The sequence below is a fragment of the Sander lucioperca genome, chromosome 17 (genome assembly GCF_008315115.2).
Source record: "Sander lucioperca isolate FBNREF2018 chromosome 17, SLUC_FBN_1.2, whole genome shotgun sequence".
NCBI lineage: Eukaryota > Metazoa > Chordata > Actinopteri > Perciformes > Percidae > Sander > Sander lucioperca.
In genome coordinates this window covers 11,182,337-11,205,193 of record NC_050189.1, presented here as the reverse complement: position 1 = coordinate 11,205,193, position 22,857 = coordinate 11,182,337, and the positions used below count along the sequence as shown (strand labels likewise).

The 22,857-nt window shown below is 40.4% G+C and overlaps 1 protein-coding gene across 2 annotated transcripts in view; it reads right to left on the bottom strand.

Annotated features, from left to right (window-relative positions):
* The window catches only part of LOC116060419, a 236,379-nt gene that overhangs the window by 56,801 nt on the left and 156,721 nt on the right, over positions 1 to 22,857 (bottom strand). Inside the window, exons 1-2 of one of the 2 annotated variants that reach the window (XR_004895469.1) lie at positions 18,104 to 18,358; positions 15,826 to 15,856 (exon numbers count right to left, since the gene is read on the bottom strand). Coding sequence is in view for 1 of the 2 variants with exons in the window: in XM_035993571.1 (XP_035849464.1) it covers positions 8,219 to 8,475 (257 nt within the window). In the remaining variant the exon portion in view is untranslated. Of the gene's footprint in view, positions 1 to 8,203; positions 8,476 to 15,825; positions 15,857 to 18,103; positions 18,359 to 22,857 lie in introns of those variants that run through there. The other variant, XM_035993571.1, reaches the window with a different exon arrangement.

The following is a 22,857-nucleotide window of genomic DNA, read 5'->3' as shown; positions in this document are numbered from 1 at the left end:
ACAATCATAATAATAACTCAGTTTTACAAGAAACAACTTGACTAAACTCACATTCAGAAGGCTGCAGAGCAAAGGCCTGACACAACATGGACCAACCAGGACCAGGTCTGGTATATGTGCTGACAGGGTGATTGGGAAATGAGACCCAGGTGATCAGGATGAGGAGAGTCTAAGGACACCTGGTGGACAGGTGGAGAAGAACAATAAGTCTTTACAGAGCTGCAGAGGCCAGAGGGGAGTGGGGGTGGCTTAATGGTGTTTTTTGCACAACCATAACCCTAACCATAACCATAACCAGTGCCTAATCCTAGTGCCTTCCAGGCAGCGCCGTTGGGGGCAAAAAACACCGATACACGTGAGGGTGTGTCTGAGAAGAGGGACAGAGAGGCAGATACTTACTAACTATGCAGCAGTAGTAGTGTGTATTTGTTTGTTTCATATTGAAAACATTAATTAGGCCTATGTAAAAAATAAAATAAGAAGAAAACAGTAATATACCTAAATGTGTTGAAACTTGAGTGGGACCATCATGTCTCTTCATGTCCTGCAGAGGTCCCAGTTGTGTCTCCTGCAGTTCAAAGTTCAGACTGAGCTGCAGCCTGCAGGACGAGACAAACACTTTCAACCTAGAAAGGTACAACTCTGTTTTAACAAGACGTTTTACAGTAACGTGTTGAGATCCACAGTTATATTTTAGATGTACAAACCTGCAGGACTCAACCCTAGAACACTTAAACTCACCCTTTTTAAGCTTTTATATTGTTCTCTCTCTCTCTCTCTCTCTCTCTCTCTCTCTCTCTCTCTCTCTCTCTCTCTCTCTCTCTCTCTCTCTCTCTCTCTCTCTCTCTCTCCACAGTTTGTCTTCAGTTCTTTTCTCTTTCAGTTTTGTAAAATAAACATGTTTTCAGTTACAACTCATGTGTGTTAGAGCATATGCTGCAGATCCATTGTTTTTAGCTGAGCTAGACAGAGAATATTTAGTTTACTCTACAGCGCTTTGCAGTAAGGTCTGGCTACATCACAGATGCATTCTGGGACAGGAGAAAAAAATCTCTGGGTTGTTTGCATTTCTTTAAACCAATCACAATCGTCTTGGATGCTGCAAAATAGTCCCGGGAAGGAATTGTTTTGGTGGAACATTTGCACCCCACAAACGTCACATACAATATTTAGTGAAGTTACATGAAGGTACAGTAACGTGAGCTGTTTAAATCAGCTGGGTACATGATTAAACATCATTAGCTCTTACCAGTATATCTATGTGTGTACTTTGTACAATCCCACCAATCGGTCCCAAAACATCCCAGTTACAGAGGAAATGACCTAAACATATTCTTCGTAAATCTTTACAATCATTCCCCGAAAGAACCAAGCAGGCCTGACTTGTTGCACAATCCATACTTTCTTCAAAACTTGACATTTTCAGCGTGTAGCTCACTAGCTCTGTTGTTGTTTCCCGAATTGAACAGCGTTTGAAAATGTCAACACAGAGAGCGGAAGCTGAGGGATGTGAGGTAAATATCCTGGAAATGTACTGATGTTGATCCAGACTATAGCACGCAGGTAACACACCAGTCATCATTTTGTTTTAATGAAAACTCAACTCCTGGCAATTGCACCTGGTGTTTTTCCCCACTGTTTTGGAAGAAGGAAATAACGAGAGTAACTGGTGGACTAGTCTTGCATTGCCAGACCTTCCTCATGGTGCTGCGGAGGAAGGTCTGGCTAGTCCACACAGCATTCTGGGATGGGAGAAAAACATGCTCTGGTTTATTGGCATTTCTATAAACACAATCACAATCGTCTTTGGTGGCGCTAAGCCCCGAATGAAGACACAGTGCCGCTGCAAAATAGCCTGGGGAAGAACTTGTTTTGGTGGAACGTGTACTTTCAAAAGTTGTTTTAGTCGTGCAACAGAAAACTCAGATTGGACAGATAGTCTAGCTAGCTGTCTGGATTTACCCTGCAGAGATCTGAGGAGCAGTTAACCATAGTCCTCATGAATCCACCGGAGTTTATAACGCCAACACAAAGGAAGAGGAAGGTAACGGACATCCAGCCTAAAAGAGTGACATCCAGATTACCGGTGAACTAGCTTTAAAAGTCAGTGTGCTGTGTAATGCATAAAGACTTTATATTACCATAATAAGAAACTTTAAAGTGTTACATTTGAGAAAGGAATGGGATCAGATCTTTGGGTTCCACCAAGGAATGGAACACCGACTGGGACTTCTCTGCAGGTCATCCTGCTAGCCAGTGTGTAGGCAACAGACGGTGAGCTAAGCTGGGTGGCCTCCGTGCCTGTGTTGGTTTCCAGCGGGATGGTCGGTATCTTTGGTGTCCTTCCGCCGAGACTCGGTTGGATCCTGGAGTACCGCTGCCATTCAACCGGGTGACCCCTTCTTCTGTGTGTCGATCTGAAGGCCACATTCTGCTTTATGATGAATCATGCACAAGTTGAAGGAGCTAAAAATAGACATACATTACACTGGAATTGTACGTCGTACCATTTCATGTGACAAATAAAATTGATTGATTGTTAACATGGTTATTTTCAACAACACAAAGCAAAGTGCTCTTTTATCTGCAGGCTCTTATTTGTATGAAGTGACAGACGCTCACTTTGTTTGATTTGAATACACACCAGACACATTTTCGCTTACATAAAAGTGATTTGAATTCTGTCATTGTCCATCTTAATGGACAAATACAATGAGTTACATTTGCATTGGTGTTATGAAACTGGACACTGGCACGAATATGAGCTCAGATAATAAATAAATCATTACTGGATTTGTTTGATTTTAGGTCTGTAGTAAGACTTTAGAAAATGATGAACTATTTTCTAAACAGTGAAGCTCTAGTAATGTCAAAACTAAGTGGCTGAACGCATGTATTTATGTTTCAGTTGTCAGGTTTAAGCAGATGTTAATACTCCCTGGAAAGGGAGGATGGGAACATTTACCTGAGAAATGAACCGTGTAAAAAGGTATCACAAAGTCTTGATTGGTTTTGCAACATGCAAAAAAACCATACACCTGCTACACACACACACACACACACACACACACACACACACACACACACACACACACACACACAGTTTTAATACACTGTATATTTGGATCAGATGTCAGTTTTGAGCCTTCTCCGCAGGACGAAGGTCAGAAATAAACAACAAGGTGGGTGTCCTGTAAAAATATCATGACATGTTTTAGTTATTAATGTTTCGGTGTGCAACTAATGATTACTTTCATAATCAATTCATATAATATAATATATTTAATATAAAAATAAGTTTACGAAGATATAACACAGAAGAAAGCATCAACATTCTTTCATTTGGAAGCTGGAACCAGAGAAAGTTTTCACACAATGTATACTTACATTTACTTCATGTCTGTTCAAGGTGGAGCTTTCAACTCTAATATAATGCTGGATGGTTATTTTTTTAAGATTTTGTTTTGGGGCTTTTATGGCCTTTAATTGACAGGATAGCTTGAAGACGGGGAAAGCAAGAGAGATAGGGGACTGTTCTTCACATATCTCGAGAACCGTTCATCCGATCAACTTCACACTTGATGGGTGTATTGCTGGGGACCCAAGGAAGTGCAGTGTTGAATTTGGTGCAATTTTGATGGTAGAGCTATAACAACGTTTTAGCTTATAACATTTGAACCAAGAGACTCAGAAATAAAATTGATTTGTAAATGTAAATGGACTGTATTTATATAGCGCTTTTCTAGTCTTAACGAATACTCAAGGCGCTTTTACATAGTACAGGAACCATTCACACACATTCACACACTGTGGCCAAGGCTGCCGTACAAGGTGCATATATATATATATATATATAAAACACATTGTGCTATGCAACCACATTTGGTGGACATGTGCAGATGTGAAGATGTCTGAGTGGCCCTGCCAAAAGTATCCTTCTAGAATGATAGACATGCATTAGCTGTATTTATACCTTTTCTATTGTATTTTTCTCCATTTGATTGTCTTTTTCTCCTCCAGATATGGCCGTGAACTCTTCCTCCTCCAATGACTCGATCCTTCATCCCGACCCCACTGTCATCGTATCTTGCTTCTTCATCAAACCAAAGTCCTTCATCCTTTTTGCATTCTACATCACCAACATCCTCCTCCTCCTCCCTCTCTGCATCCTCGTCCTCTACCTGGGTCTCCAACGATGGCGGCGACATCGCTCCACCTCCGCAGCAGCAACGACGAGTCACTCAGACAGCTTCACCTACCACATGGTCGCCATAGAGCTGATGGGTGTCTTCGGGTTCGCCCTTGGGTGCTGTGGTATCTACGGGGATCATATTTTATTTTCTGTGGGGTTCTTTTTTTCGAACCTTACCTGGTACGGAGAGACATTCTTTCACATGCTGACCTGTGTGGAGCCCTACCTGGCTGTTGTTCATCCCGTCACCTACCTGAGTATGAGAGGAAAGAGAGGGATCAGAATCAGAAATATCAGCATTGGCTGTGTTTGGCTGCTTTCCTTTGTAGCCAGTCTGATTAATGTTTACAGCCCAATGTTATACATAGATGTCAGCCTCTTGATTGTCTCCTTGTTCGTCATTTCCTTCTGCAGTCTTTCTGTTCTCTGTGTTCTGATTCGTCCAGGGCCAGGGGAACAGGGCAGGGACAGGGAAAGAGTTGACCAATCAAAGCAGAGGGCTTTCTACACCATCATGGCCATACTCGTAGTACTGCTGTTAACATGCTCTGGGAAACTGGTTGTGCTTGTTGTTAATGTGTTGAGCAAAGGTGTTGAGTGTGTGCTGATGATGACTATATTCTGGTTTAATCTCCCCAGCAGTCTGGTGTTACCTCTGCTGTTTCTACACAGAGCAGGAATATTAGCATGTCGTAAGAACAACACCTAATGAGGATCAGGATCAGATTTGCATTAAATCACTGCAGATTCAAGCAAACTAATGCCTATTTAAACATCTTCTGGTTTGATCTCTACCTGCTGCTGAGAAACATATCTGGCTCTTCAGCTGATCGATGCTCGACATTCTTGGAGCCCAGGAAGTGGAAGGACTCCACCATGTTAACTGTGGAGTCACCCAGGGTGATGGTGGCGGGTGGGGCTGCGTCTTTCCTAAAGTCCACAACCATCTCCACTGTCTTCAGAGAGTTTAGCTCCAAGTTGTTCTGACTGCAGCAGATCACCAGGTGGTCAATCTCGCGCCTGTAGATGTGTTTCTAATATTTTGGCCAGGCCATTTACATAGACAGAGGGCCAGAATATTAGAAACATCAATTCATCAGTACAACACATTGACGGACTGGTATCAAAAAACGGCCGTGGCATTTGCAACACACTGGTCCTATTTTTCAAACCACACCAACCTCACCCAAACATTGAGATAAAAAGCCAAAAAAAACACATAGAGAATGCCAAAATTTAGAACACACACTGAAAGGACACACATTATACCATCGCTACAGTCGGTGACATATGCCAACAACAATTTAACATCTTAGAGCGTCGGCAGAGCTACGACATGATATGCTCCACTAAAGGCCCATTCTGCACTAATACAACGGCACATAATACAACAGCTCCACAAAAACACGGAAAAAGAGCACTGCTCAGCCTCTGGGTAGTACATGCATTGAGTGTCAATAACATAGCTTTGAAATTAGTAACTCTGCCTACCGAGAGAAACCCTCCCACGTAGCTCGCTGCACCACAATCTTGAATATTTTTGGCTGCATGCATAAAATAACTTGTCAAAATAAACCAGACAGATTATTTTTATTATCAGTAGTGGCCCATAGAGGGCAGCCCGTCTGGCATTTGCCGAAATTCTAGATGGCCACCGGAAGTGATGCTTTTCTTCATAATGACCATAAATAATGTGTTGTTAATCAGTGGATCCATAATGATCTGCTGCTTTATGGTCCAACATCATGACAACTTTTTGACCTTCTATCCAAAATTTTACAGCTTTAGCTTTGAGATTTAATAATACACTGCATATATCTATATTATTTTTACTATTATAATGCTACTGCTGCTACATTGCACATATCTGTATATGTTGTTCATACATTCTTCATATAACCAAATTCATTCTGCACTTATAAGGTAACTGCTAATACACTGCACATATTTATATTTAATTTTTATTACTCTAAACCACCTTCTGTAAACCAACTGTACTCTCTTTTTGCACTTCTAGTTGGACGCAAACTGCATTTTGTTGTCTTTGTACTTGTGCACAATGACAATGAAGTTGAATCTAATCTAATCTTGAGATTTAATGTTTTTTAGTTTTTTAAGTGAACCTGTAATTGACCCTCAGTGTGTTTAAAGCTGTCTGTTATTTCCTGTCATGGTCTCTCTGAATGGGTTTTAAAGGTTAAAGAAAAGCTGTGGAGTTAAAGATGAACCAGCAGAGGGAGCTTTTTACTGGGAGTCAGCTGGTCTTGTTGAAGGAGTTGATCATCAAGTCTCCACAGTTAACCTGCATGCTATCAGCTCAGCATAATAACACACATGAATGGAAGAGGTGGTGCTCCAGTTGCATTGTGGTTTAAATGTCTCTGGAACTGAAATGCAGGAAGAAGAAGAAGCAGGAAGATGTCTCCATATTGTTCTGTGTGATTTCTTTATTTGCTGTAATTTACCAAATTTGATTCACTTCATTTCCTTTTTCTGTTGTAGTAAAACACCAAATCATATCTCAGATGTTTCAGCAGCAACATTGTTTTTCTCAGATTCTTCTGGATTACAAATATTTTACATTGAAGGTAAAAAAAGTCTGTCTTTGCATTTAGTCTCAATCGACGTAGAACTGAAACACTACCTGATGAAAAACATAAACTGTGGTCATTTTTATTTATTTTATTGTAACAAAGGTCACCAAGTTTATTTACTTGATTCCTTAAAAGCTACAAAACACTTTACTCAATGAAAGCATTATTTCTAGACAGTCATTCCTGCTGTCATAACTTATTCATTTAGATTAATGAACATCAAGATGCAACATATCAGTTAGCATTAATGCTAATTTACATCTGCAGTAGTAAGACATGAGGGAACATTTCAAGTAACATATGACATAAAATATTGATGCAAGTTAATACACAAATAGAAGAGATAATTTTCTCTGAAATTTTGGACTTTTTTAATCAGAAATATTTTACATTGAAGCTAAAAAAAAGAAAGAAAATCAGTCTTTCACATTTTGTCTTGAAGACAGGGGCGATTCTAGGATCTGACCTTTGGGGGGCTCAGCCCCTAATGAGCAGTTGATAGCAGTTAAGGTAGGGGGGTGCGGGGGTATGCCCCCGTAAGATTTTTTTTTTTTTTTTTTTTAATCCCTTAAATCATGACTTCTGGTGAGTTTTGGGGAAAGAAATAGACAGATTGAGACATACAATTATGACAAACTATCAACAGATTCAAGGCATCTGCTGTGAAAAAAGATGGCAACTACAAAGCATGATTATTGCAGCACATACCCAGGGGTGTTGGACTAGGGGGACATACCTTGAACTGGTCAAATAAGCCTTAACATATTTTTAGACAGGAATATTCATGTTTTTTTCTGCTGTTAATTTTCAACTTTTTCATTTACATTTGTGCTTCAGCACCCCTAAAAATAGCCTAGCACCTCGTATGCTTGAAGACCAAGAACTGAAACACTACCTGAGAGAAAACACACAAGCTGTGGTCATTTTTCATATTTGTCTAAGAAACGTCAACAAGTCTTTCCCTTGTTTCTTTAAAAGCTGCCAAACCCTTCAGTCAATGAAAGCATTATTAACACTGATATTAGTTATTACTGCTGTGATAACTTACATATCTAATAGGGGCAGAGCACATTAATGAACATCAAGATGTAAACATGCTGGGGTTAGCATTAATGCTACATCTATAGACAGGTAACAATAGAGAGAACATTACAAGTAACATATGACATAATATATTGATGCAAGTAATTACACAACTAGAAGAGGACAAAACATTACTAAACATGTAAACTTCATTTAAACTCAAACCTGTAGTAACATGATCATCATTTAAAATATCAAAATATCCTACAATATTCATTTTATATCACAAGTAGTTTTCTGACACTAAGAACAGAAGGAGGAGAGACTCTAGGAGTCTGATTTAGTTTTTATGACTGTGACTTTATGTTCTGATGACTCATTTAAAGAGGGTCCTCCAGACTGGGTGCTGTTAGTCCTGATGGCTCGTGTCTGATAAACTCGACATCTGTACGGCTGAAAACTGTAGGTGATTTCTTTTATTATCAGTAGATTTAGTAAAACAAAGACTGAAGATTGAGTAGAGAGTACAGAGAGCCAGCAGAGCTGCTGTCAGTCCCAGTCCACAGTAGAGACCGATCCTTCCCCGACTCTCTGGTTGTGGTGGACTTGTTGTGTTTGGTGGACTTGTTGTGTTTGGTGTCTCAGGTTCAGGCCGATCCCTCGCTGCTGTAAAGAGACCAAACACATCCGTTTCATTCATGTGAAGAAAAACATTTCATTTCATTTTTATAAAAGAAGGAAGTGTAAGGATTTCCTCTTAGCTGTGATATAATCACATACAGACTGAAGTGAGCTATTTGTTACAATGAACAGATCGGACTCAAATGCAAGGCTCAAAAAGTTACAATTTATTAAAGCAAAGAACTCGAATAAAGCTTGCGAGGAACACAAGGGCAGGAACTAGGATGGAGAAGGACTCAAGGGGAAAACCTAGGATGGTGAGGGACTCACGGGCGGAAACTAGGAGGGCGAGGGACTCAAGGAACAAACCTAGGATGGCGAGGAACTCAAGGGCAGGAAGTAGGATGGTGAGAGACTCAAGGTAAAAACATAGGGCGGTGAGGGACTCGGGGCCGGGAACAAGGATGGCGAGGGAACTCAAGGGACAAACCTAGGATGGCGAGAAACTCGAGGGCAGAAACTAGGATGGCGAGGGAACACAGGGGCAGGAGCTAGGATGGCGAGGGAACTGGACGCGGAGATGGAGGTAGGGTGAAGCAGGGTGCCGTGGGAGGAGGACTGGATGGAGAGGCCAGCTGACTGGATTTGGAGACTTGGAAGTGGTCAATGCAAAACGAACACAAAGAAGGGTAAGACAGGAAAACACACAGGGAGAGGTAAGTGCAAAAGGATTTCTTAGATAGCGTATGCGAGCACCGATGAAGCAGAGACAACAATTCAGCGGAGATGGTCTGTTGAGCCGGGGTTGAAGTACTGTGCTTAATTGTAGATGGCTGGCAGGTGTGCGTGGCGGGAGAGCGGTGATGGTGATTGCAGCAGGTGTGTCTCGTCAGCTGGCAGGCAGTAGACAGGAGGAGGAGGAGGAGGGAAAGCAAAAGAGACACAGGGAGAGAGGCAGAGCCAACAGGAAAAAAAACCAACAGCTAGGGAAAAATAAACAAAAACTCACAGCCAGCCGACCCCAACCATCACACTATTGCTTTTAAAAAAAATGGTCATCAAATACAGTATAACATAATTAAACTTAGTCACATTCCAATTTAATTTAAATAGACTTTAATAAATAATCATGTTAACAATAAAGTAGGCCCTCCTGGGCTGGCTTCCCACACATACTGAGGTGGATACTATATAACGCAGCCCAGGTTGGATTTACTAGCGGCTAGCACAGACTTTTAGCGCAGAATTTCTTTTGCATAATGCCAAAGAAAGACACACAATTAACAAACTAACCAACGAGGCAGCGGCAGAGCAGCAACTTCCATTTTCTTCGAGGTAAAGTTATTGTTTTTATAAAGGGATTTTGGCAGCTTTGAAGAGAGCAGAGATAACAGCTTCCGTTCTCCGTTGAAAAGGGCTGTCTGACGGCAAGGTTTAGGTGGAAAATATTCTAAATAAAGTGAAAACTTAAAGAGATATTTGGCTGATTTGAAACCAGCTCTGTGTCCTGGCAGTGTGGGCAGATGAAAGGCTTCCCTCCGAGGCACCAGTTATCAATTTGTAGTATAATGTTTTTTTATGTGCAAAAGGAATTTGAATTACAGTCGTTGTATGTGGTTATTATATCACAGCAATGAACCAATCAGATTGATTGATTTGAGCTACATTTTTCATAATGAATCTACTTACCAGTGACATTGAGCCAACATCTACCAGAGTTACTCCCATAATCTGTGAGCACATCACACAAGTACAGTCCCGAGTCTTCAGTCCTGAGTCTGGACACATGAAGTCTGAGTCGTCCTTCTCTGAGGACGTCTTTGTCCCACTGGACTCGTCCTGCAAACTGTTCATCCTGAGACTCTGGGACCTCAACTCCTTCATGGAGATGAAACAGGACTGGATTCTTGAGATCAGTTATCAGTTCACAGAAGATATTAAGAGAGTTGGAGGAACTGTGAGGGTTGGTTGTGAAGGTCCACTCCAGTGTGATGTCGTGGTTCTCCTCTGCCTGATAGGAGGTCTGGGTCACATTCACTACAAATGTTCCTGTTGAGGAGACAGAGAGGGAAAGTGAGGAGCAGACACACTGACAACTTTAAACTCCATCTCCACATGTTTCTGTGGACACTTTAGTGATTCTTTGTTTAGTGTTAGTGGATAATAAAGTGAAGCTGTAAACTAACCAGAGACACAGGAGGTCAGGATGATGAGCAGCAGGATGCTGCAGATCATCTTCTCCCTGTGAGAGGAGACAGAGGTGAAGAGTCACAAACACATGAGCTCAGAGTTCACTTATTACAGGACAGAGAGAGGACATATATATATATATATATATATATATATATATATATATATATACTTCTTCTGTGTTACTTTTTACCAATGACCGATCAGAGGACTGACAATAAGCAGCTACAGTGATGTATTTCTGTCACAAGATGGCGCCAGATAGTAGAGTTTTTTAACTGAGGAAGAACAAGGAAGTATGAGTCTACTATTATGATCTGAGATGAACTGTGGAAGAACAGAGAGGGCGGTGACTAAAAGCTGCAGTTAAAACAGTTACCAACCTTCAACTGGCAACTTGCCCTCACTTCCTTGTTATCAGACAAAACTCTAACATTACTTGTTCTCCAATGATTGTTGTTGCAGAGGGGGGTGACTAAAAGCTGCAGTTTAACCGTTTCTAACGGTCTTCAACAGGATCCTTGTTATCATTCCAAACTATAACGTTGTGCTCGTTCTCCAATGATTGTTGTTTTAATTAGGCCTTTGTTAATCTGTGACAGTGCAGCCTATTAAAATGATATATAGACTATATATCTGTGATAACTCTTTCAGTTGTATTCTGAAAACTATTATACTTCTTATAGGTCTAAATATATAACATATAGGCTATAACAGCAGCAGATGAATCAGTTTCATAAATACATCAGTTTTTATCTGGATCAACAAACATTAATAAAGTGTTTAAACTGTCTGAGACAACACTGAAACATTTCTACAATATTCACCTTTAATAACTTGGAGGGGTGTTTTCTAGGACTTGAGGAGGTTCAGGGCTTAGCCTGGACCCATTTAAATAAACTGGCTCACCCAGCTTGTTAATAGCCACTGTTCATTTTAGCTTCCATTTCGTAGATATTAGTTAGATGGCACCAACATTTGGCCTAATCATAACTGGTCTGGTAACCCAAAGGACAGGGTCTTGTTCCTAGATTTGTGGGGTGACTTATGATGCCTTTTTACCTTTTTCTGAAGCAATTTGTGATGAAAATATCTTTATGTAAAGTGAAACATAGATTACAATACAAATATAAAAACATAATGGAATATTTAGCAGTAAGGCTTTCAGGCATTCTGTATTACTTTCAACTATTTCTTCTCCTGTAGATCAACTTTTCTAATTCTATCTGAGTCAGCACACATGTAGTCTAGACATGACTTACTCCTCCCTGCTCTCTGCGTATTTTGTTAGGGAAGGAAACTATAATCATAATAATAATAATAATAATAACCTTCTTAAATGTGCACATGACAATTATTCAACTTAATGATACTTTAATGTTTGTGGATTTTAATATTTCAGATGTTGTCAGGATTGTGAGGCTCGGACCCAAAAATGCAAGTAAAGGATTTTATTAACAAAATACTTGCAAAGAAAGATGTCCTGAGGTAGACAGGGAGGCAGTCCAAACCAAGACAAACCAAAAACCACAAACCACTAGAAAACCAGAAGACATGAAAGGAATAAACCAGCAGGAATGAGAGACGCAGGGAATGACAGACAGGGAGGGAGGACAATGAACTGACAAGAGACAAAGACAGCACAGAGACTACATACACGAGGTAACGAGGGTCAAACACATCAGATGGGCGGGGCAGACCATCACAAAGGTGGAAAAACCCAAGACAGGAAAGACAGGATGTAAAACAAGACTCGACATGGGAGAGAGACTACAAAATACAGGAAACTGAAGCTTAAAACATACACAAGGATGAAAACAGGGTAAAACACAACAGAGACCACAGGAGACAGTCAACAACAAGGAAACAGGGAATACATTAACACAATAAAACAGGAAAGACTAGAACAGAAAACCATAACCATGACAGATGTGTTGGAGCAAGATTTCTGCTCATGTTCAAAACTTTTTGCACATTCAAGATATATCTCATCCCATCTGAGTTGTGATAGTTTGAGAAAAATGAAGTGATAATGGCCTAATACAAGAATAACGTCACTATATTTCAGAAAATATTCTACCTGCACCATAGTCTGTTGTGCATTATTACTCTGCTGATACGGTAGATGTCAGACCTTCTGACAGACTCAGAGCCCTGTTTGAGACTCTGCTCTCTGAATGAGAGAAAGTTTAGGGAAGTGGTTGTACGCTGCTCTACATCAGGGGTGGAAAACTGAAATAAATAATCATAAACATGGAACACAAAGGCGACACATCTGCCGCTGCCTGCCCACAGCAGAGCGTCCATTATGATGACCTGAAGAGGAACAGACCAGGAAGAGGCGCTGCTCATCTCTTTTACAGAGAGAGTGGACACTAAGAGAAACACAGGTCTGCTTCAGACTCTGAACTTCAAACTAAATCATTAGTATTGCCCTCCTAAACTTAGTGTTGATGGCATCAATGTATTAGACTGATTGGGCTATGATTTCTCCGAAAATCTAATTTACACCTTTCAAAGCAACAAATAAGTAGGCTAATGACCAGGGACGTGCACACACATTTGGAGGGGCCATTTCCCTAATCTGGAAAAAAGCCCCCCCCCTGTCTCCAAAGTAAACATTATAATTCTGAATAAGTTCTACAGTATAATGTACCTTTAAGTTAAGAATACTATTGGCCGTAGCATCTATCTTTTTCCTTATCGCGCTTTTACTGACATGGCCCTTTCATAGGGACACTCACCACACTCATTATGTAGTCGTCTGATTTGTTGAGTGATGCTCCGCATGCTCTCCCTCCCTCTCTGGTCTGGAGCCTTGAGATAGGCCTCATCTTGATTAGAATTATTAGAATCTGAATAAAGTATACGCCTTTCAGTTTCACTAACGTCACATCTGACTGTTGGTTGAAAACTCACGTAACATATTGACTGTAAACAACGTATAACCTAGCATGATTCAAGAGCACTAAACATCATATCAGCCACACAACATGGGGTTTGTACAGAATAAGCCTTTAAAATCACACAAATAGCAGTTCAAATCCCTCCAATTCAAAAACCATAAAAAGTTTATATAAAACGTCATTATGTTGAGTTGATTCTGACCCAATCAGCTGTTAGATCAGCTGAGAGGCCGGCGTTTCCCAGCATGCCCTTGGTCCGCCTGGGTCTTGCAGTCGGTGAAAAGCAACTGCGCTGCCTGCGTCTCAGAACTGCGGCCGCCTTGATCTCGTGAGGTTATCGTTGCCCACGTATGACGTCAGAGCAAGTCGGGATCAAGTCAGATCAAGTCGGATCAAATCTAACCGGCATGCATTGGGCGGCGATCGCTGGTGATCGATTCTGCGCAGACCTGGCTCATCTTGAACGAGCCTATTAGCTTCGGTTGATAACGTAGCATTTTACGTTACTATAGCTAAGCCAATGCTGTGCGGCGTGATGCAAACGTTACAAGCTGAAGCTGCACTTTATTCAAAGCTCAAGTGGATTTTTTTGGTTACTATTCACAGGGCATTTGTCATAATCTCCAGAACTTTAAAAACTCACGTGAAGGCTGAAGAGCTTTCCCTCTCTTTCAGATGCAGTGCTCCGTGTGTGAGAAAATAAACAAAGTCACGTGACTGGGGGCAGAGGGCATCGCTGAGGGCAAGCTTGGATGATATCAAGGGGGTAAGCTTCTCCCCGCAACGCGTAGCTCCTATGGCGCCATTTTGATGCTAAACAAGCCATCACCCGCCGTTAGCATTCCTGACTGCCATTCATTTTGACGTCACTTTGACAGAGAATAACTTTACCTCTGAAGAGTTTAAAGACTCTATTTGTCCATTGTTTATTTCTTAAGAAACACGACAATGTATAAAAGGCTCCATTACCTTTTATCTCACGGCTCCGTAGCAGACGTTTTTGTAAAAATAGGCTAACGATTGTGTCATAACCACGGAACTTACTGTCGCATAGTAGATAAATTACCGTATAGTACAGGAGAAGCTTGCAGGCAGTTTCGTCTCACATTAGCTGTTTAAGTTTAATTACTAATGTTAGCTAGCATTTTAGTGATCAATAATTAGCCTGTGCCTATGTTATCTCCTTACATATACCTACGCTCTCCGTCTCTGTAAGATTGGGAATGATTGAGATTTCTCTTGGCACAGCTACCAGAAGACTTCCAACTTTCAGACAGGTTGCTCACGTCACATCTACGTCGTCTCTCTCAGTTGGAGGCTGCTCAGTAACGCTCAGCCATCACCGGAAAAGTGCTTCTAATATTTTATTTCTGTCTATGGATGATATAGCATTTAATTTGATTTAACTTTAGTAATGATTGGCGTATTATCGTAATAATGCAGTCACCACAGCAAAAAAATGTAAAAAAAATAAAGAAAGAAAAGTTTATTTAGGCTCTTTCACCAGAGGGGCAGCTAAGCCAATCATGGCAAACGGGCAGTTGCACGGGCAACAATAGCAAGTACCTTTGCATGTCCCTGCTAATGATGGTCAGACCCCGCACGTAGGTAGGTGGGCTACTATTTTTCCGTACTATTCGCCTCGGAAAAATAAACTGGACAAAGTAGTTCTACCATGAGTTCTACAAAAAATTTAAGAACTGTGAGTGCCTTGGAAAATACTTATCTTCATAATTTGCATGTGCCATCCTGGGGCTTTTTATTCTATTATAGGCCTACTTATTTTTGTAAAAAATAAATAAAAGAGGGAGAGAGAGAGGGAGAGAGAGAGAGAGACTTGCGCCGAGGCCTAATGACGCCTCTGAGTCCTGGACAATAGACTTCCTACAGGACAAATAACATTAAAATGTTATCATAATGAAAATGACTTTTCACTAAATGCTGCAGCTGCTGTTTAATGTCTTATAAAGCTGCCTATTAAAATGTTTTAGGAAGTAGCCTGACATTCAGGCCACTTCCTCTTTCAGTGTTGCAATATAGAAACAGTATACACTCAAACAACCTCATGTTGTCATATTGAAAACGACTCTTTACTAAATGTTTATATTATAGGTTGTTGTTGAATTGTCTCTTTACTGAGAGAACCGACCACATTATTATCTGTTAACTTCTGGTCTAATCCACCAACCCTCACACACTAAATCTGTACAACAGGATTCACATCATGACAACACCAACATCAACACATTCACACATTATCTTGTGTGTCTTCAGTCATTTAAGAACCAAACCAGGAGACCAGAGGACAGAGGTCCATCTGAATCTGTCTTCTCTGCAACAGACAGCCAGTATAGAGTTAATGAGCACATCCAAACACCAAACACACGATGCAGCAGCTGTATGAGGGCATAAAGGCTCGAGGGTGTCATGTGAGGCTGAGTGGCCAAGCAGTCCCAGGTGCTCAAATTTCCATATTCTCATAACAAATCTAAGTCATCTAAACTGAAAACATCTACTGTTTCCAGCTTCTCTCCACCGACCACAGTGCATGATGGGAAACTCTGGACTCTCCACTAATCTAATGAAGTTAATAGAAACTTTTCTTTATGTTTTAATGTACAGACCAGTAGACTACCTCTCATCTTAAACCTCCTCACAGTCTATTTCAGCTGACATTCAGGAGTCTTTGAGGAACTGGGAGGACATTTAGACTGTTGATTGGATTTCTCTCAGTTTGAGGACAGGGTCTTTACCTGATCAATAAATCATTTCTATACTTTCACTACACAAAGTCAAACCAGATCCCTGTTAGCATGGGAAGAAGCCACTTGATCTAAATAAACACCTTGAGTATTTCAGCACTAATAACATAAATTATCTTTTTTGTTGATTAACTTTCTCTGAGTAAGTTAGTGTAAAAAGTTTTACACACAGAAGAGTCATAACAACTTCTTTAATATAAATAGGGAAGTGAACATTAGGAAAGAACAGAAATAACATCCACCAGTCAGCAGAGGACAGGAGGTTTTTGGTAGATTTAGTTCAAGCATGGCTGAAGCAGATTGTTGGCAGGCTACATAGATGATAAGGGAGATATGCTCACATATCTCACAATCGCTGAAGAAAAACCTGCCAGGACAGGACTATCTCGTCCCATCTCGCCAACGTCTGTGAACGTTTGAATATAAGTTGAATCACTCTGTGAATGTGAGTCTTCACGAAGAAAAGAAAAAGTAGATTTAAAAATGACTAGGGCTGTCAGCATTAACGCGTTAATTGCAATGCGATTAAGGGCCAAGCATAACGCGTTCATTTTTTTTTAATCGCATACTGCCATTTATTAATTTATTTTACACTTCACTCGGCTTGCGTCGTGCCTAACAACGCCCCTTAGCTGTTCTAAAATCACTAGAATCTACGGCCTCTCGGGACTAGACTACTATTTTGACCCTTTGCAGCACCTTTACTTAAAATGGGTGAAATAATAAACAAATACAAATCTTAAAGTCAAGTCATAAAGTAACTTTCTTTGCATTCATTTGATTCCCAATCAAGATACACTGGTAAGAATGGCTTTCCATCGTTAATATGTACTTAAAAACAGTTCTGAAATGCAAAATAGAATTTTAATCATGTGATAAAACATGCGATTAATCGTGATTGACTATAGAAATTCAGCGATTAATCGTGATTAAGAAAAAATGAATCGTTTGACAGCCCTAAAAATGACCTATAACAGTCAGCAAAGACCATTTAAATCAACTTTATTTAGTTAGAAAGTTCTCCAAAAGGTTCCTCAAGTTAAACCTCTTCATTTGTTAAAGTGAAGTATTGAGAAACAGTTACCAAGACGAGCCTGCTGCTCTTCATCATCAACACCAGAGTTAACTACTCAACTAAAAGAACAGCATAACGTAAAGGGCAATCATGGATTAATGGTGTTAATAACTTGACTTGTTCAGTCAGAATCAGGTTCATTAAAACAGTTGATATAGTTAATTAAAATAATATTTACTAGTGACAGCACAGCTTTGTGCTCAACATCCACCACAAGAGGGCCTGGGCTCTACTGGTGTAGATAAATAACTCTTTGTTCAAATTAAATTTCAAATACGAAGTTTGTGCAATAGGATACATTGCTTGTAGGTTTTTTGTGTGTAAGAATGTCTAAATCGTTTTAATATCGGCATTAAATGATGACAGACTATTTCACAGAGCACTGGTTGGTGTTAACTTGTGTCTGGGTGGTTACTGACACTGTCTGAATATGGTCCAGCCACACCTCGGATATTCCCCCAGACATCACTGTAATGTAAACCCAGCCAGTGTCTTAGTGAGAGCTGATATCAGAACATGAACCAGATGGGATGGTTTCTATAAAAACTAAACGACCAAGTAATGTAATCATGTATGTTACTGACAGACACAGCAAACCAGTTTATAAAACTAGTTCTCAACATGTAGCCTGCAGCCATGCTACGTGCAGCAGCAGCAGAGTAGAGGAGTGATGGAGGTCTAAACACGCAGCTTTACCTTTTATACATGTAGCAAATATTCACTAAGAAGATCACACTCACCTGAAAACTCATCCAATCGACTTTTAAAAACAGCTCAGTAGTAGCATATTCATCTTGCTGTTAGAATCGACTAGAATACTTGCAAAAAGTTTGCTTTGTTTGTTTGTAGTATGGGAAGTGAGAGAAGCAAAAACTTCTAAAAACCGTTTTAATGAAGTCCCAGTATTCCCAGTAAGAATCCTGAAAGGTCCCAGACAGTAATAATGGATTCAGACTCAGATTCTCTCTCGTAGTGTTTGGTTAAAGCTCCCAGTCCTGCCCAGTAGCAGACACACACGCTGTAACACATCATCATCAACGGGTTGGTATGATACTGTCATACAGAGGGAGGAACTGTAATCTGATACCTGGCTGGCAGCCAGAGAGGCAAATAGCTGTTGGGAAGTGGGGGGGTGTCTGAGAGAGGGACGGAGAGGCAGATACTTACTCTATGCAGCAGTAAGTAGGCCTATGTAAAAAAAGAAAAGAAAAAGAAAACAGTAATATACCTGAATGTGCTGAAACTCGAGTGGGACCATCATGTCTCTTCATGTCCTGCAGCGGTCCCTGTTGGGTCTCCAGCCAACACATTCTCACTCCCATCTGGTAAAATATGATGTTGGTTTGTTTGCACATGAATGATCTCCAGTGTGTATAACTGAGACATTATCTACAGGACGCCTTATCACTGCTCTGACTGAACACACACAGGAGGTACTTGACAAAGATTTATCCTTTGGAGCCATTGGGATAACTATCATGCAGAACAACAGACAGAACCGTGCTCGGGGAAATAATAAAGTACTAAAAAAAAAATGCTACTTCATAAAAGGAAATTAAAGTCCACGCACACACAGACACACACATGCACACAAACACACACACACACACACACACACACACACACACACCACCCCAAATCATGCTACACCTGCAGTCTGGTTTATATATTTTAAGCTCTTTTGTTTAATCCCAACTGCTTGTGATCAAATATACAGATTATTAAGAGACATGTGACATTTTGACCACAGCAGGATGCTGAATCAGACACCAGATATCTGACAGGAGCATCTTATGCAGCTCAAAACCTCAACAACAGTTTCATTACACACATCATGCAACATGAAATTAGCCTACAGTGAATGGTTGATGATGAATGAGCTACTGTTTATTTCTTAGCATGATATGTAAGTGGTTCTATGTATGATGTCATCTTACCTGTAACATTGAGATCACATCTCTTGCTGAGACTATCTTCGTTAACACCGGGGATAAATGTTTAGGTGCCTGTGTTGTTGAGCCTCAGATCAGTGAAAGACATTCAGTCCTTCCTGTCTTAGTGAGATCTGGATCACACCACACTGGTCCCCTGTAGAGTTATCTTGATACAGCACGGTGACTGTCATAGAGGGAAATGGATGGAGTCTGACCTGCAGGGGTCAAAACACAGACTTTGAGGAAAGGAGCCACAACCAAAGGCAGAGAGATCACACACTATGTCAGTGACTGAGTAAATGAGAGTGTGAGGACATCTTGTGGCCAAATGTGGCACAACACCACCTTGATTTAACCCAAAATGACTACCATAGCTCTTTGAAGACCTGTATTACCAATATTACATTAAACCTTCTATAATTTCTTCATTCATTCATTCATTCCTTCATTCTTTTTAAGAAAGCTGTATAGTCTATGTACTGCCTATGTAATGATGCTCAGCATCCTCCTCAGTTCAGACTATAAATTATTATACACGTCAACATGTTATTCAACCTTTTCAATAAAAGTTGTATCCTCAGTTCTGCAGACACCTTTTGAAGTTAAATGAGTAAATTGTCTCTCTCTCTCTCTTCAGTCAAGACTGGCTATCTTAGTAATGTATGCATATTCTCAAAAAGGCCTGGGTAAAGTGCATTTATCCAGGTTTAATTATAAATTCATTGGAGTGACTCGTTAGCTAGCGGCTAATGACTACTATGTAAACAAACCAAATGTATGTATAGGAGGGGGGGGGGGGTTGTAAATTTGGAGCGTCAACCAAAACACTTAATTTTCTGCATTTTAGTACATTTTTTAGTACAGTTATGGTGCAAATGTCTTTAGTTATGTAAAGAAAATTAAAATAGATTTATTTGGGGGGGGGGTGCACTGGCCAGTTTTAATAATTGGGGGGTTGTAACCCCCCATCCCCCCTGTAAATTACGCCTACGGCCAGATTGACAGGGAAAAAAACAGTTTTTAGTGAAAAAGAATGACTAAATAATCTGTATCTTTCATTTTTCAAAATTCTCCTGAATTAATTTACCAGTGACATTGAACCACAGTGACGGACTGGCCATCTGGAATTTGGGCCAATGCCAGAAGGGCTGCCCTCTATGGGCCACTACTGATAATAACAACAATCTGTCTTTGGTTTATTTTAGGGCTGTCAGCGTTAACGCCTTAATCGCGATGCGGTTAAGGGCCGACGCGATGCGATACATTTTTTTTAATCGCATTAATCGCATGCCGGCATTTATTAATTTATTTTACACTTCACTCGGCTTAGCTTTCATCAAGCTGCCACTTCCTCGTAACACATCCTGCTGCTGCAGGCTGCAGGCATGATGGAGAAAGACAGCAGCAATGAAATCCTGAATGGCGCTTTTTATTTTCCAAAACTCCCGGACAGCTCGTAGACAAGTCGAAAGCCATATGCACATTGTGTAAAGCCGAATTAAAATATTTACAAAAAATTACTACAGCTCTTGCGAAACGGGTGGCAACTAACTGCAAACCTGTCAGCATCATAGAGGACTCGGGTCTTAAAGACGTACTACGGTTGACCTGTCTCGTTGCTGTCGAGGGAGACAGTAGTTTTCACGGATACACAGCCTGTACGACACGGAGAAAGTAGCCACACTGGAACAGCTGCAAAGTGCTGCAAACTCTGTCTCATTAACCGGTGATCACTAGACGTCAGTGAGTAATCAACATTATTTAGGAGTTACTAAACACTATATTGACTCTAGTAAGGATAGGGATTTTTAGTTTTTTAGTTAGGTACTTGGAGGAATAGTGCAATAATGACAGATTCACACTTTTTTCTTTTGTTTACAGTAAATCAATAATTACAAATCTTAAAATCAAGTTCATAAAGTAACTTTGCATTTATTTGATTCCCAATCAAGATACACTGGTAAAAATTGCTTTCGATTGTTAATATGTACTTAAAAACTGTTCTGAAATGCAAAATAATAGAATTTTAATCATGTGATAAAATATGCGATTTTCAAAACTATGTTATTGGCACTCAATGCATGTACTACCCAGAGGCTGAGCAGTGCTCTTTCCATGTTTATGTGGAGCTGTTGTATTATGTGCTGTGCTTAAACGTCGAGCCGTTGTATTAGTGCAGAATGTGCCTTTCATTCATGTGAAGGGGAACATTTTCCTATAAGACAAAGAAGTGTAAGGATTGTGGAAGTTCAAAGTTTTCTTGTTATATATCTAAAAAGCTGCTGAATTGAAACTGAAAGAAAGTTCTGCATCAACTTACCAGTGACATGGAGCCAACATTTACCAGAGCTACTCTCATTACTTGTGAACACTTCACACACATACTGCCCCGAGTCTTCAGTCCTGAGTCTGGACACATGAAGTCTGAGTTGTCCTTCTCTGAGGACGTCTTTGTCCCACTGGACTCGTCCTGCAAACTGTTCATCCTGAGACTCTGGGACCTCAACTCCTTCATGGAGATGAAACAGGACTGGATTCTTGATATCAGTTAACAGTTCACAGAAGATATTAAGAGAGTTGGAGGAACTGTGAGGGTTGGTTGTGAAGGTCCACTCCAGTGTGATGTCGTGGTTCTCCTCTGCCTGATAGGAGGTCTGGGTCACATTCACTACAAATGTTCCTGTTGAGGAGACAGAGAGGGAAAGTGAGGAGCAGACACACTGACAACTTTAAACTCCATCTCCACATGTTTCTGTGGACACTTTAGTGATTCTTTGTTTAGTGTTAGTGGATAATAAAGTGAAGCTGTAAACTAACCAGAGACACAGGAGGTCAGGATGATGAGCAGCAGGATGCTGCAGATCATCTTCTCCCTGTGAGAGGAGACAGAGGTGAAGAGTCACAAACACATGAGCTCAGAGTTCACTTATTACAGGTCAGAGAGAGAACATATACAGTCTGTTTACTCAGCTGATCCTGTTCATCATCCTGCTTTTAGCACACGACTAACATCAGTTTATTGCAGATAAATCAATATCAGTGAATCTGTTGGCTGATAAGTAGTAAGAGCTGAGCTGACAGGTTGATTTTTTAACTGTCAAATGTGCTGCTCGGTTATCATCATGGCCACAAAAAAAAGAAAGAATTCTAGAAAGACATGTCAGTGTACACTTTCACAATTTCAAGAATTCCCATAACCCATAATAACCCTTCTATTTGACTTCTCTGGTGAAACTAAAATAATTTTTTCCGAAATGCAGGTCGAATTTGACCCAGAACAACAGAACGTGCAGAAATGTGTTCCAACTGTAACCTACAAAAAAATCTAAATCTAGAAAATATTTTACATGTTTAAACATTTTGTGCCACTTTAGGAAAGGGCATCACATTTCATACTAAAATAAAGTCTATCAACTAGACAGAAAAACACTTCTTCACCTCTGAGCTGTGGCCGAACTAGAAACACGTAGACTGGGTAAACAATTTGATTTCATCCTGTAGTTCAATCTTAAAAGATTGAGCTTGGTCTGGTGATAGCCAGACTAAGAAACACGTGCTTC